This window comes from Desmodus rotundus, chromosome 6 (genome assembly GCF_022682495.2).
Source record: "Desmodus rotundus isolate HL8 chromosome 6, HLdesRot8A.1, whole genome shotgun sequence".
Lineage (NCBI taxonomy): Eukaryota > Metazoa > Chordata > Mammalia > Chiroptera > Phyllostomidae > Desmodus > Desmodus rotundus.
In genome coordinates this window covers 49807251-49823264 of record NC_071392.1, presented here as the reverse complement: position 1 = coordinate 49823264, position 16014 = coordinate 49807251, and the positions used below count along the sequence as shown (strand labels likewise).

General features: G+C 38.5%; 2 protein-coding genes across 4 annotated transcripts in view; one reads left to right on the top strand and one right to left on the bottom strand.

The window, feature by feature from the left end:
- The window catches only part of LAMB1 (laminin subunit beta 1), a 68857-nt gene extending 59271 nt beyond the window's left edge, over window positions 1-9586 (top strand). For all 3 annotated transcript variants that reach the window (XM_045193483.3, XM_024558440.3, XM_071221687.1), the window contains exons 28-34: window positions 39-242; window positions 905-1049; window positions 2804-3011; window positions 3186-3327; window positions 7294-7470; window positions 8938-9097; window positions 9300-9586. In XM_045193483.3, the coding sequence (XP_045049418.2) occupies window positions 39-242; window positions 905-1049; window positions 2804-3011; window positions 3186-3327; window positions 7294-7470; window positions 8938-9097; window positions 9300-9436 (1173 nt within the window). In that variant the 3' untranslated portion in view covers window positions 9437-9586. The remainder of the gene's footprint in view (window positions 1-38; window positions 243-904; window positions 1050-2803; window positions 3012-3185; window positions 3328-7293; window positions 7471-8937; window positions 9098-9299) is intronic.
- A 2846-nt stretch (window positions 9587-12432) lies between these two features.
- DLD (dihydrolipoamide dehydrogenase) overlaps window positions 12433-16014 on the bottom strand; it is a 32597-nt gene continuing 29015 nt past the window's right edge. Inside the window, exons 10-14 of the mRNA XM_024558451.3 lie at window positions 15336-15506; window positions 14832-15021; window positions 14287-14424; window positions 13301-13390; window positions 12433-13203 (exon numbers count right to left, since the gene is read on the bottom strand). Coding sequence (XP_024414219.1) covers window positions 13138-13203; window positions 13301-13390; window positions 14287-14424; window positions 14832-15021; window positions 15336-15506 — 655 coding nt within the window. The 3' untranslated portion in view covers window positions 12433-13137. The remainder of the gene's footprint in view (window positions 13204-13300; window positions 13391-14286; window positions 14425-14831; window positions 15022-15335; window positions 15507-16014) is intronic.

The window sequence follows — 16014 nt, the reverse complement described above, 5'->3', positions numbered from 1 at the left end:
CCTCTCTGAACCTGTGCCTGCTCCTTGGCTCGTTGCAGACCTGTGGGACGCCGCCAGGGGCCTCCTGCTCCGAGACTGAATGTGGCGGCCCCAACTGCAGAACTGACGAAGGACAGAAGAAGTGTGGGGGGCCTGGCTGTGGTGGCCTCGTCACTGCTGCACACAGCGCCTGGCAGAAAGCCATGGACTTCGACCGAGACGTCCTGAGTGCCCTGGCTGAGGTCGAACAGCTCTCCAAAATGGTAATTCAGTGGACGGCCTCCATTTTTACTGTTTGTTTGCTTTCAATGTGGAGTGCAGGATCTGAAAAGGAGAAATCAGTTCAAAGTGCTGACTAAAATAAAAAGTGCATTTCACACCAAGTATGAAAATTCAAGATTTTGTGAGGTCAGGGAAAGAGATAAGGGGGTTTTATTCATAGATGTTTAAGAATTTGCTTTCTTATCATGACAATAATTTGAGATAGTCGTGTTGCCATGGGTGCAGGGTTATGAATACATCCAGCTGCACTACAAAAGTTCTGTACTAAGCAGTTGAGCATTTATTCTTCTAAAGTGATACATGAAGTATTAATCTCATATTAACTGAAACCTTTATGTTGGTACCTGAGAAAAAGGCTAAAGAACATTTTATAGGTCACCAAATGTTTTTGAAGGAGTTAACAGCTAGAAAAAATTCATATGCTAGTCATATCTATATGAGAATACTGTATAAAAATCTGTATACTGAATACTTTCACTCTGTATAGGAACATAATATGATTGAGTGCAAGACACTGGTTTTGAAAAGCTGTGATTCCAAATGTTAGTTTTTTCAAGATGATGTTCTGGACCATTTATAATATTCTGATCTGCTTTTAGAAAGAATGAAGTTGTTCCCTGGGTAATTTATTCCTCATATGTAGGTCTCTGAAGCAAAACTGAAGGCAGATGAGGCCAAACAGAATGCTCAGGATGTCCTGTTGAAAACCAACGCGACCAAGGAAAAAGTGGACAAGAGCAACGAGGATCTGCGAGATCTGATCAAGCAGATCAGAGACTTTTTGACCCGTAAGAGATTTTCTCATTTGACTTTTAGACATCTCCTCCTATCTTGAAATATAAAACTGTTTCATACGGGTCTGTGTTTCAGAGGCCATAATTCAAATCTGCATTTTAGATAAAATCAATTTCTAGCAGTGAATAAAATAACATTTCCAAGTTAAAAAATAATTCCATGTTAAGAAATGTTTCCTATCTTAAGATAGGGTATATATGGGTGTCAGTAACCTTCTCTGATTTTATGCAGCTACAGACACATCTGAACTGATACCCAAGTTGCAAATCAAGAAGTGAGAGCAAATCATATACTATAAGACTTGCATTTGGAATTTGTTACAAATTACAGATAATATCGTTAGAACTTTAACTTGAGGTAGTTTATTTTGGCATTGTCCCCAAAGCTTCATAATGTTCTTATTTACAGGATATTATACCTATGGTTAGAGAACTCTGTACCGTAAGTATTTTGTAGAGAAAGAAAATCTCTAGAATTTGTGATCTAGTTCACGAGTATTGCTGGTCAGTCTGAGTGTTACCAATAAGGATGGTTTAAGCTACAAGTTACAGAAAACTATCAACTGAAACAGACTTAATCAAGAAGACGTGTAACACATAACAAGGTCAGTGGTAGGATAGCTCCATGGTTCTGGGACCCACGTACTTTTCATCTTTCTGCTCTGCCATTTTAAGCCTATTAGCTTTATTCTCAGGCTAGCTCCTCCTGGTTACAAGGCAGCTGCGAAAGTTCCAAACTTCATATAAAGACACAATAATATCCAATGGAAGAAAGACCACCTGTCCTTTTGTTGTATTTTTTTAAAGGAGGAAAATATTAGAACCCTCTGGGTGATCTCCTCCATAAATCTCACTAACCAGAAATGAGCCCCATGCCTATGCATAAATGTCACTGGAGAGTGGAATGGAATGACCATCTTTGGCAGACTAATTAGGATTTACATGGACATCACTCATTCACAGGGTCGCCAGGTGTTGGAACTGACTCAAGGGTACATAAAACACACAATCAGGATTTAATTCTGAGCGGATAAGCTTAATTTACCTAATGGGTCGGTGCCTGAACAAAATCAGTATTCTGTTAGCAAGAGAAAGAGTTAAAAACTAATGATATACTTAAAACTTAACCTCTGTATTTTTCTGACCTCCTTTCACATTTGACATCTGAAACTCCTTGGATTCTGACATTCTGATTCTCTTGCTTCTCTGACTGGATTTTCTTTCTGTAATTTCCTGAATCCAGATCACTTATAAGGTATATCACCACTTTATATCTGCATTTACAGTAGTTTCCTACCAATCCTTTCAACCTCAATTGAAAGTTTTCACTGCAGTTAGGATCAAGTCCCAGCTCTACCCTGGTCTCTATTGTCTTCTACAATCTGAACCATTCACTCCACTCAACTTTCTCTGAACAGGCTCTGCTCATACTGTTTCTCCATTCAAAGATGTCCTTTCTTCTTTCAAATACCATTATCCTTCAAAACCCGATCAGTTCCTCATCCTCCACAAAGACATCCCTGACTCTCCCAGACTACAACGAATTCCAGCAGTCCTTGCTGTCTGCATCACTCTCTCGCGCATAGGTCTCATCTCCCTGCTCAGCTCGATTATACTCTTAACCAGAAAGTGTGCTTTGTCTTGGTGTAACCCCACCATGCTGCTCACATCGTAGATGACCAGTAAGTGGCTGAATGCGTGAACCATTTGTTTTCACCTCTTTATGGAAACATCTTTGCTTTTAACAGAGGATGGTGCTGATTTGGACAGCATTGAAGCTGTTGCTAATGAAGTATTGAAAATGGAAATGCCTAGTACCCCACAGCAGTTACAGAACTTGACAGAAGATATTCGCGAGCGAGTTGAAAGCCTTTCTCAAGTGGAGGTTATTCTACAGCAAAGTGCTGCTGACATTGCCAGAGCTGAGATGTTGTTAGAAGAAGCCAAAAAAGCCAGGTATCCAAAGATACAGCATTTTTAAAAGTGTAAAAAAGTCAACCAACAAAAATTTCTAAGAGTATCTCTTTATTTCAGGAAGGCTGTTTTTTAAAAGAAATATTCTTTTCTGAAAGGAAGTACAGTACTTTTTTCATGTTCACACGTAATATATTGTCTCATTCTTTTACTCAGCAAAAGTGCAACAAATGTTAAAGTCACTGCAGACATGGTAAAGGAAGCTCTGGAAGAAGCAGAGAAGGCCCAGATTGCAGCAGAGAAGGCAATTAAACAAGCAGATGAAGACATCCAAGGAACCCAGAACCTACTAACTTCGGTAAGATACTATGGCCGTTATTGTATGCAGGTGTAAACACTCGCATGAACTCTTTTATCAGGAAGGTGCACTTCACAGTTAAAGTTCTTACAGCTGAACTATTCCCTTAGCACAGATGGTAAAAGTGACACATTCACAAAGAAGTAAAAGGACCCTGAAGACATTGGAACATCAAGGCCCCCCTTCATCTTCACCCCACAAAAAGCTTGAGACAACAGCTTTCTGTTCTTTCAAGAGATCACATAGGTTCTATTAAATAGTGTGAACACTATCGGACAACAAAAGAACTGTTCACATGCATTTGATGCTTTATTCTAAAAACCCTCTCTGAAAGTAATGCAAATATAATTGTTTAAAACAAAACAGGTCTATAAGCAAATCTTTTTCCTTCAATTTCAGGGAAATTCATTTCTTTGATAAAACTGGGTGAAGAAAATGGATGACTCATCCAGTCCCTCCCCATCTTCTCAGAACACTGTGAAATTAAATGCTCCCAATACTGGCAGCCATCTCAGGCCCGCCAGCGCTTCGTGTTTACTGTTCAGCCTGTTTCTCCTGCCACCTTCGATACAAACCGGTCCCCCTTATTCTACTGCTCCCACTTAAGATGGGCCCGGCAGTTCATCAGCCACTTTTCCTCCTGAAATTTTGAGCACCCACCGACAAGGCCTTTTCTCCAGGCTACTTGTTCAAGTTTAGAAAACTGTTTTTCCATCAGGCTATGTTCTAACCTTTTTTTATTTTTTGTCTTCAGGTTTTTAAAATTTCTTAGTGTGTCACTACATGAACAGTATTTTGGTAACTTTTTAAAAAATACTGTGTTTTGAAAAGCAAGTTAGAAAATATTAAGGAAATGATAGGTGAGGTATTGGGCTTGATGATGCATGTTAATTATGGTGCTTCTGTTTCTCAGGGACCCCGGGAGGCAGCAAGTGGTTACATTGGTAACAGTAAGAACAAAGACAACCTCTAACTAAACTATGCTAATGAAAAGCTTGTCAGAAACTTTTCACCCATACAACCGTAAACTTATCTCCTAAGAATTATAACTACTAAGAATTTATTGCTTTTAGGTCAAGAATCATTTGGTTTGAAATACAAATTTTAGCATATGTCTACACTGACCCATAGTTCCATTATGACATTTTTGTTCCTCAGAAATAATTCTATGGAAACAGCCCCAACCCTAAAGATCATTTTTAAGAAAAAGTGAGTGCTGAATGAAACTTTTTTTCTATTATGGGCCAGACTGCTTACTTTGGCTAGCTTAAAAAAAATGTTTATTCATTATACTTTGACAAGAAATCAAATGTGGATTTTTCACCAGCTGCCCAGCTAGTTTCCCCTAAATGACTTTATTTATAGTTTCCATCTCCCTATCCTATCAGTAACTTTTCAGTCTTAAAGAACATTCCTGGTCTCCATGTCTTCAGTAATTAGCTAAAAACACCAAAAGTAACTTTAAAGGTAGTTTCTGAAGTGCCATAACGTCCACCACTAAAGTTTCATTTAAAGTTGATAGAAAAAACTAAAGATGACTGGAAGTTAAAGTTTTCCCACCCACATTAATTTCACAATTTATGTGGAAATCCTTCTTCTCATATCTGCTTATCTGTGAACATTGGACCAGTTCACAGGTGTCCTTAAAATGCTTCTCAACACATCAAGCTGCCTGGCGGTGGTTCTTACTGTAAGGAGAAATTTGATGTGAATTTCAGCCTAGATCACCAAAAGAATCAAGTTAATATATGAGATATCCAAAGACCACTTAAAGTTGGGCACGTTAACTTCTGGTCAAGATGGAGGCCTAGGTAAACACGCTCGCCTCCTTGCACAATCACAGCAAAAATTACAACTAGACTACAAAACAAGTATCACTCAGAATCGTCAGAAAACCGAGCTATATGGAAGTCCTACAGCCAAGTAATTAAAGAAATCACATTCATCCAGATGGGTAGGAGGGACAGAGATGCAGAGAGGCGCAGAGGGGCATGGAGAGGTGTGGAAACGTGGAATGAGCATTCCCACACCCATGTGTGATGGATAAAAATCAGGAGGGATACCTTGGGAATAAGAGATCCCAGACCACCCAGCCCAGGGTTCTAGTACCAGGAAGATTAAGTCCCCATAACTTCTGATTGTGAAAACCAGTGGAGGTTGGGGCAGTGGAAGAAACTGTGGGATTCTTAGGAGTTTCCTCTTAAAGGGCCCACAATGAACTTAGGACTTAGGCAGACTCACTCCTTCTGGGCTCTAACACTGGGGCATCAGCTGGAAGGGCACTTGTGGCATATGAGGAGACATGGAAGTGTCCAGCATCAGGATGAGTGATAAGAGACAGCTTCCTCCTGGACAAAACTCGAGAGGCCAGGCAGTGGCCTTGTCCCTTCCCCCACACAGAGCCACAGAGCAGTGACACTGGAGGTTACTTAAGGCTCTGCCCCATCCAACTTACAGGTGTGCTTTTCTATAACAGACCACTCTACTAAGACAGGGAGTCAAAGCAGCTCTACCTAATACACAGAAGCAAACACAGGGAGACTGCCAAATTGAGGAGACAAGGAAACATGGCCCAAATGAAAGAAAAGATCAAAACTCCAGAAAAAGAACTAAACAAAATGGAGATAAGCAACCTATCAGATGCAGAGTTCAAAACACTGGTTATTAGGATGCTCAAGGAACTCATTGGGCACTTCAACAACATAAAAAAGAACCAGGCAGAAATGACAGTTACACTAAGTGAAATAAAAATTTACAGGGAATCGACAATTCAGTGGAAGAAGCCGAGAATCAAGTCATTGATTTGGAATGTAAGGAAGAAAAAAAACAATCAGAACAGCAAGAAGAAAAAAAGAATCCAATAAAACAGGGATAGGGTAAGGAGCTCTGAGATAATTTCAAATGTACCAACATTTGAATCAAGGGGATGCCAGAAGGAGAAGAGAAAGAGCAATAAATTGAAAATGTATTTGAAAAAATAATGAAAAAAGCTTCCCTAATTTGGTGAAGTAGACATACATGTCCAGGAAGCACAGAGAATCCCAAACAAGATGGATGCAAAGAGGCCCACTCCAAGACACATCATAATTAAAATGCCAAAGGTTAAAGATAAAGAGAGAATCTTAAAAGCAGCAAGAGAAAAGCAGATAGTTACATACAGGGGAGTTCCCATAAGAGCTGACTTCTCAAAAGAAACTTTGTAGGCTAGAAGGGACTGAAAAGAAGTATTCAAAATGATAAAAAGCAAGGACCTACAACCTAGGTTACTCTGTCCAGCAAAGCTATCATTTAAAATGGAAGGGCAAATAAAGTGCTTCCCAGACAAGGTAAAGCTAAAGGAGTTCATCATCACCAAACCATTATTATATGAAATGTTACAGGGACATGACAATGTCCCTTGTCATGAAATGTTAAAAGATCAAAACTATGAACATTAAAATGGCAATAAATTCATAACTACCCATCACTGAATCTAAAAAAAATTAAGCATACCAGCAGAATAGAAACAATCATAGACATGAGGTTATTTGGAGGGTTATCAGCTGAGAGGGGGAAGGGTGAGAATGGGGGGAAAGGTACAGGGAATAAGAAGAATAACTGGTAGGTACAAATAGACAGGGTAAGGTTAAGAATAGTATAGGAAATGGAGAAGCCCAAGAACTTACATGCATGGCCCATGGACATGAACTAAGGAGGTGATTGCTGAAGGGAATGAGGGGTACAGGGTGAAGGGGGGTAAAGTGGGAAAAATTTAGACAACTGTAATAGCATAATAAAATATATTAAAAATAATAAAGTTGGGCACTTTATATAAGCTTTCTTGAAATTGTTTTCTTTATAGTAATTACTTCTTTTGGTATATAGTAAAATGGCATTCTTTAAATCTTCCTCTAAACTTCTGTTCATAGCATTTCCTACCATTTCCTAAATTAATGGTTTGCTGACTGACTGACATTGTACTTTTAGATTGAGTCTGAAACAGCAGCTTCCGAGGAGACCTTGTTCAATGCCTCCCAGCGCATCAGCGAGCTGGAAAGAAATGTGGAAGAACTTAAGCGGAAGGCAGCCCAGAACTCTGGGGAGGCAGAATATATTGAGAAAGTAGTATATGCTGTAAAACAAAGTGCAGAAGATGTTAAGAAGGTAAGTAACTCTTTGTAACTTCACAGCTATGTTGATCCGGGAGTGACTAGTCTCCTCACTGCCCTCCTTGGAAATAATAAGGGACAGAGCCCTAATATGGTTAATCATCAGAAACATCGCAAATGACCTGTTCTGACACAGTCTTTAAAGACACAGAGGAAAATGAATGGGAGTGGGTATGAAAGTACCCAATAAGCATGATGTAGGCCCTCAAATCCAATCTCGGATAAAGGTTTAGAAAGATGAAATTAGCACAGAGGTGAAATCTTCAAACAAGCATATTGAGCATGTATTTCTGTATTTCAATCAGCAAGATCTTTATGGCACCCAGTAAATACCTGGCCATTTGAGAAGTCTTTAAAAGCAGTATAGCTTACAGTTCATACCAGAGAACAGTTAGGAGGGAACCAACATCTCACCCCTTCCGCATTCATTTTGAATTAACAACCCCTCTGCTTTTCACTTAGTCTGACTTGGAGAGAAAAATCTCACATGACCCATTTTTTTTCCCCAATAAAAGTCAAGTAATTTCTAAATTATATAGGCTTTATCTCCAAAGAAACCTTTTTAAATCTGGGGAGAGTGTTGCAACTGTTAAATGAATACTAGGGTGTTATAGAGATTAATATCAAGGTTTTTCCTGGAATTACTTTGGCTTTTGGGCATTACATAACAGAGACCACCCTATACCTCTGGGTTAGAGGAAAGAACAAAACAGTAAATTTTCACTTCTACTCTGTCTTTTCCACTCTTCCCACTAGTTTCCTGCAGTTCCGAGAGCGTGAGTCTCCCAAATAATCTTTTTACAGAGCATTTTGCATAAATATGGCATTTTATTACAATCAAGAGCAAAACCCCTTGACATGAAATTCCTGTTATCAGTGGTTATCGTTCTAAGTGTTTCTCAAAGGAATCACTTGCAACCATCTTTCCAAACCCGATTCCTCCTCTCAACCACCCGCATGTGCTATAATCTTGCCCTTCCTTCCATTATGTATCTGCCTTTTCACTCTGGTTCCGGATACCAAGTCTCTACAAACCCAAGTCAAGAATCCAGATGGTTCTTTCATTTCTTCAAAATGGGCCTTTTTTGAGGTCTAAATGTTTGGATCCCAGCACATCTACTTTTGAGAAAATCTCTCTTTAGTGTCTCCACAGAAAAGAGCTAATCAGCAGGAGAATGAGGGCTCAGCCCTTGAGACCTGTTACACCACCAAAAATGTCTGAAATCTTTTATTTTTAAAAATCTTGTCCATATTGTATTTAATTCCACTCTTTCAAGATAATGTTTTCAATTATTTCATTGAATAGCCTGAGTACCCTTGATGGTGGCCCTCAATCCACAATGCTTGCTGTCCAAGTTCATACCTATGTGGCCCACGCTTGCCATGATTAGAATACACACTGCTCTTAAATGTGAATACTGACACTAACGTTATCACTTCTTTGTCTAAATGGGAACTGCAGTCTCTGGATGGTGAACTTGATGAAAAATATAAGAAAGTAGAAAATTTAATTGCTAAAAAAACTGAAGAGTCAGCTGATGCCAGAAGGAAAGCTGAAATGCTACAAAATGAAGCAAAAACACTTTTGGCTCAAGCAAACAGCAAGCTGCAACTCCTGAAAGGTAGGTTTTTTCACTTAGGTCCATGCTTTCATAAAGAATTTTAGAATTAATGCATCCATATTTTTTTTAATTTAAAAGGTGAAAATCTATTTACTTGGTCTTTGGTGCTTAACAGAGCCTTATAAGCAAAGAGACTTGAGTATTAGATCTTGAGATCATTATAATATAAATTGTTCAGATTTTTTCTTCTTATCTCCCACAGAGTTAGAAAGAAAATATGAAGACAATCAAAAATATTTAGAAGATAAAGCTCAAGAATTAGTAAGATTGGAAGGAGAAGTCCGTTCACTCCTAAAGGATATAAGCCAGAAAGTTACTATTTATAGCACCTGCTTGTAATGGAGGAGGGGCTATATGAGTGACCAAAGCCAAATCGCTACATTTGAAAACTGACTTACTGATCTTCAAAGTAAAACTCATTGCCTATTTAATGTTTTTAATCGCCACATTTTGTACGAAGTTTAATAAAGTACAGTGCTTTTGTATAAATTTGTTCAGTGTAATTCTTAAATTGTTATTTTTACTGATTCAGTGTTCATGAATCCCTTGAACAAAAAATGTTAATCTTCACTGTAGATACGGATTTAAAGACAAGTTGATTGCCTCCATGGAGACCCTAATTCCTGTTACATCTATAAATAAGCTTTTAGTCATCTGTTTGCTAGGCCAATATCCTCCACAAATCCATCCCAAAAATCACTTCCCAGTGATTTCTGGATAAAAGGATAGAGCCTGAGTTACTTGCATAGTATCAATGGCTGCTTAGTTGCTCCAATCTCCGGAACTCCCATAAGTATTCCTTGTTCTAGGAAAGAGAACAAAAAGGGTTGCTGGGGGAAAGGTTTACATTAACGCAGGCCAGGGTTTACAGATGCAGCCCCTGCCAACTGAACAGTGCTACTCCAAGTACAGAATGACGCTGTAATTTCTCAGCCTTTATTTTTTGTATTTTTTATTGTTCAAGTACAGTTGTCTCCATTTCCTCCCCACCACACAACCCCCACCCCACCCATCTCACAGCTTTTATATTTTATTTGAATTCACAAACTAAAGATTCTCTGCTAGGATCTGTAGATGAGGCCAAAACAATCACTTATTCCACAAGGTACAGAAAATAGCTGGAATACAAAGCCTGTGTCAACTCTGTCCCTGAACTAACTGGGTAACAGCCCAGGCCCTACGGGATTTTTTCACACATTCTTAGCGCAAAACTATTCTGTGTACTACTTAACAACCACCCACACACCCAACACAGCTGCATGTGAAATTGGGCCTGAACAAAAGTTATGTAAACAGTTGTAATTTAAACAATAAGGCAACTTCCCTCTGGTTCAAGGCAACTAATAGTCACTTTTTTAGGTAGGAATCCTAATAACAAAGTGGTCATATTGCATCACCTCCTAGAGTAACTAAGTCTTTTTCCCCCCTAAGTATTTTACTTAAAATAGAACCCATCATACTGCCCATTCCTTTATGGCTGAACAACTAAAGACCTCACTTTGAAACCAGTAATTTTAATCAGCTTAATGAACTGGACAACTAACCCAGCCCCACCTTTCACAAGCCAAGAAAATATTGCAAACTTAGTAAACATAAGTGAACATTTAAAATTTGATTTATACCCAGGACTTCAGTCCCACACAAATAAATTTGCGTTCTCATATTGAATGGGGCCCCTTAAAGTTGAATTTAACTATTATTTTGTGTCTCTGTATAGCTAGGACTTCATATTAAATTATACTTCACTATTCCCTAATTAGAAACATCTCCCCTAGAGTAGGGGACATGTTCGGTATTTAAATAAACTGGCACTTCACATGATATTAGGATTTCAGGTTTTTAAAATGATACAGAGTTCATTTTCAATGATTGCAAATAGCATGTATCTGACCAACCCTCCTGCCGACAACTGCAAACTCTGAACACATACCCCCTCCCTGCCAAAGGGGAGAATAATTAAATGGAGAATAACCAAGCCGGCAAAAGGCAGAGAGAGGCTGACACTCAAAAAAAGACCAGCACTGGATGAAATTCTATTTTTAATAACTTTTTACTTGAGGGGAGATCCCAGTAAGTGGCAACTTGGGCAGAAGCCAAGTTCTGCTGTTTAAGGACTTGAAGGACAGAGTTTAGGGAACCACAGGAACTGAAACAGGGAGGGAAACACCAGAAAACAGAGGTACACGAGAGGAATCCCCCTAACTGTGCGTATACTCTGTCCAGTTTCTGCTTTACCAGTGAACTACACATGCATGGGGCAGACTTCAGCTGCTGCACCTCACAAGCATGGCAAGTTTGGGGCGGGTGATCAGCTAAGTCACTGCCTACTAAAAAAGAGATCACTCTTTTTCAGAGGTGTGTAACAGAATCCAGTCTTCACATCCTATCATTCTTAAGTTCTGTGATAAAATCTAGGACACTGAACACATTAACAAAAAGGAAACTGACCCATATATAAATACAATTAAAACCTTCAGACTACTAAAGATTCTCCTTCTGGCTATGATCTACTGATGGTATCATTCCATACAGCTGTCTGCTGACCAATTATATTCTCCAAACTTTCCCTAAGACTAGTAGAACTTTTAAATTGCAATCAAGTGACTATCTAGTTAACATATTTCTAGTACTTTAAGATACTTTATTTTCCTCTTTAAATTTATACTATCCCAGCCCTGACGGGTGTGGCTCAGTTGGTCGGGCATCGTCCCACACAGTGAAAGGTCACTGGTTTGATTCCCAGTCAGGGCACATGCCTTGGGTTGTGGGTTTGGTCTCCAGTTGGGGTGCAAACGAGAGGGAACCGATCAATGTTTCTCTCTCACATCAATGTTTCTCTCACATCAATGTTTCTCTCCCTCCCTTCCCCCCTCTCTAAAAATAAATAAAGTATTTTAAAAATGTATACTATCCCAGATTTGATAACTACTTAATCTGAGATGATTCTTAAATTTAGTTATATGCTAATGCTTATTTGTCATTTAACACTTTCTTAAAAACTTTAAGAAATGGCCATCTTAAGTATTTACCAATAAATTCAATTTTATAGCACTCTAAAGAAATAGTCGTTTACCCAATGGAAATCTACATAGGAAAAGATGGCAGATTAAAGATTCTCTTACATTGTGTCTGCAAAAATATAAACTAAACATTTAGTGCGTATCACTAAAAGAAATGGAAGGGTAATAGTAACCTTTCAAATGCCTTTACACTGCGATGTGGGGAAAGACCCGTCCAAGTTTGTAGGAGCTGTGATGAAGCGCAGTAAGAGTACACACAAAAGGTAGTCATAAGCACTCAGACCACCTTGATGTACACTCAGAATAACCACTAACTGAATATTTAAGAAATGTTTATTATCTCCATTTTCCATTGTAATACAATTGAATTGCCATTCAACATTTGAATTTTGCAGATATACCTCCTTAATTTCATTAATTATATACCTCAGACTACAAGCCTCAATAGTAGCTTGAAAATCTAAACACAAATGCTGCCTCTAAACTGCAAGAATTTGGGGATTAAATAAAACAAGAGACGATCATTTTTTATTTACATGAGTTCAGTTTATACATATTTTAATCTTATAATGGCTGACTCTTATGTCCAATATGAAAACCAAGTTTAAAATAACTTGATCACCTTGCTTCAAACACAGCTGTTCACATACCATACTCCAGCTCCATCCATGGTAAATCCAACTTTACTATACCAGAGACAAAAGCTATGTAACATAAATTCTGTGAAGTTGAACCTTTCACAAACAGCATGGAAATATGCACTGAAGAAAATTTCCCAGGAAGCCACTGTAAGTAGCTTTTGGTTTTTTGCAATATTAATGTACTGAAACAAAATATTAAATTTATTGAAAATATAAGTATGAGATTATTCCCTTCTGTCCAAACCTATTAAATACCTTCTAAAAGTTTCATAATTCAGTCCTAGAAATTCTTGCAGCTGTGAGCATTTCCTGTTCAGAAATGTGATCTCTACAAAAACTCCCAGGAAATTTCAGAAAAAAATATATATAATCTTCTAATTTAAAAGTTGATTGATTTGCCAAACGATGCAGCCAGGTTTGCTTCTCTAAAAGCTTCTGATAGGGTCTGCATGGGAAGAAAAGTAATATTACAAGTCAAGGACTGGTGGGTCAGAGAAAGAAAGTTTAGCAGCCATTAATTCTGCTGTGTTGTGAATAATTACCGGATGTGCATGACACACTCTAGCGATATCTTCACAGGATGCACCATATTCCAAGGCAAGAGCAGCTTCATTTATCATCTCACCAGCACCCTTTAAAACAGTAAGCCAAAAATTAATTTTACCTCCATGGCAAAAACAACTACCCTAATGGGACAGATTAGTTGTAAGAGCAACTAACTAACTCCCTCCAGTCAGAAAAAGCTTAACAGAAAAGGTGGCACAGAAGGTAAAGGGCTGGGCTCTGGGTTCAAAGCTTACCACTTACTACCTCAACTATGCAGACTCTGTGCCTCATTCCACTCATTTACCTCAAAACTGGGAATAGCAATTCCTATCCCACACAGCTGTGAAAATTAATGCATGTATTTAGGAAAAACTACAGAGTGAGCACTCAAATGTTCTATTATTACTGTGACATCAGATACCTAGGGGAAGGGCATGCTTTACAGTCAGTGGTAGAAAAGGCCCCTCTTGGAAGCTAACATTCGAGCCCAGACGTGAACACAGGAGTCGACCACACAGATCTGGAGGCAGACACCGTTAAAGCAAAGGGTACTACTATAAGCACAAAGCTTTAAAATGGAAAAAAGTTTGACCTGTTATGAAACTGAGAAAAGGCCCATGAGGCAGGGAATTAAAAGGAAGAGTGGAAAGAGATGAAGTCAGTAAGATAGGCAGGACCAGATTTGGTGGGGAGTTGTGTGTAAGCCTGCAATTGAAAAGAACCATTGGTGAGTGCTAAGCAGGCACATGGTACACGTTTTAAAAGCATGATCATAGTTCAAGTGTGGAAAGCAGATTACACAGTAGGCAAGATAAGAGTACTGCCAGTACCTTGCTAGAAATGATGCACAAAGAGGCTATACTCAAACTTTACTGGTAAATAGTAACCTCAGAATGTAAATACCTGGTGGTTTTAAATCAATCTACTAAATTGCAATGCTTTTCAAAAATCCTAATGGGATTTCTGGTTTTACAATACTCACTGGTCCTAGAATATGTGCTCCCAATACTCTGTCCGTTGATTTCTGCCCAAGAATCTTCACCATGCCATCTGTGTCTGCATTTGTCTTAGCTCTGCTGTTAGCGGCAAATGGGAATTTCCCAACTTTGTACTCAATACCCTGTGAGAGACAGAAAACGACGGCCTATATAAACTCTGAAAAAGTTCATCCCATCGGTGAAATCATCTACCATTTGTTCAGAAAATAAATCCCAAGAAAGTAATTCTTCACAGACCATACAGAAGGAAAGACCAAAAGGCTTGTTAATGAAATGTATTTTGGTATAAACACAAACAAATGCAAATTTTGATCTCTCTGTATTTCAAAGACAAAAAGAAAAGCTCTAGAGTTACTAGTTTTTGAATACAGCTAAGTGAATAATTTCCTTCACCATACTAAGGAAAAAAATATATAAACTAATCTATAATGTTCTACATAGTCATTAAAATACATTAATACACTAATAAAACAATTCTCAGTGTCATTAACTCACACATTGGAGTAAAACTACCCTACTTCAGGATTACCTCTTCTTTCAACTGCTCTTCCGATTTGCCAACCCAAGCCACTTCAGGGTGTGTGTAAATCACCGACGGCACACAATTGTAATCGATGTGCACAGCGCCACCAGCCATTCCTTCAACACAGATGATGCCTTCATCCTCTGCTTTGTGAGCCAGCATCGGACCAGCCACCACGTCACCAATAGCATAGATACTGCAACAGAGATCAAGAGAAACAGTGAACTTCTGAAATCACATACTTATCTTCAGTTATGCCATGTTCACAAAATTAACTTTCTAAATATTAAGTCACCAAAAAATATATTAAATACAGCTCTTTAACTATCTGATTTGGGTTCTAATCTTGGGTAATGAAAAAAATTCAATTAATTATTTTGCTCTCATATATTAATTTACTATTTTTCCCCAAAGCCAATGTATTTTTTAAGCATGACAGAACTCTTTATTTTCAAAGTAGTGTTTGACATACGCTTCAAAATTGAAAAATGAAGCAACTATGCAACTTACTTTGGAATTTTAGTTTGGAATCTGGTATTGACTGGAATTCTACCTCTAGGATCTAGTTCGATGCCAAGCTCTTCCAGCCCCAAATTCTGAGTAAAAGGTCGTCGGCCAATGCAAACCAAGAGAACATCACAAGTGATAACTTCAGCTTTACCACCAGAAGCAGCTTCAATCCTGGACAATGAACATGTTGTAACTGTTAAACACACATCTACATAAATAGCTGATAGACTCCAAATTCTAACACCAGACATTTCTCAAGTACTGATGACACTTCTAACAGTGTAAGTTTATTTTATTATAACTATAAACATAAGGGCCAGACAATGAAAAAAATGTGCTCTCGGGAGTTCCATCATTACAATCCCACACAAACAGGCAGTATAGCACAGGTTAGGGTCACAGGTATTAGAGTCAGAAAGATGCAAGTATAAGCAGTGACTCTGTCACTGACTGTGTGACCTAAGGAGAGGTATTTCATCAAGTTATAAAAGTGTTTAATAAAGAGTGCCAGGCACATAGTAAGCAATCTAATTAATATTACTGATTTTCCCATATAAGTGCCTAAAAACACTGAATTCATCTTATTGCCCTGGCTGATGTGGCTCATTGGATTGAGTGCCAGCCTGTGAACTGAAAGATCGCCAGTTTGATTCCTCGTCAGGGCACGGGCCTGGGTTGT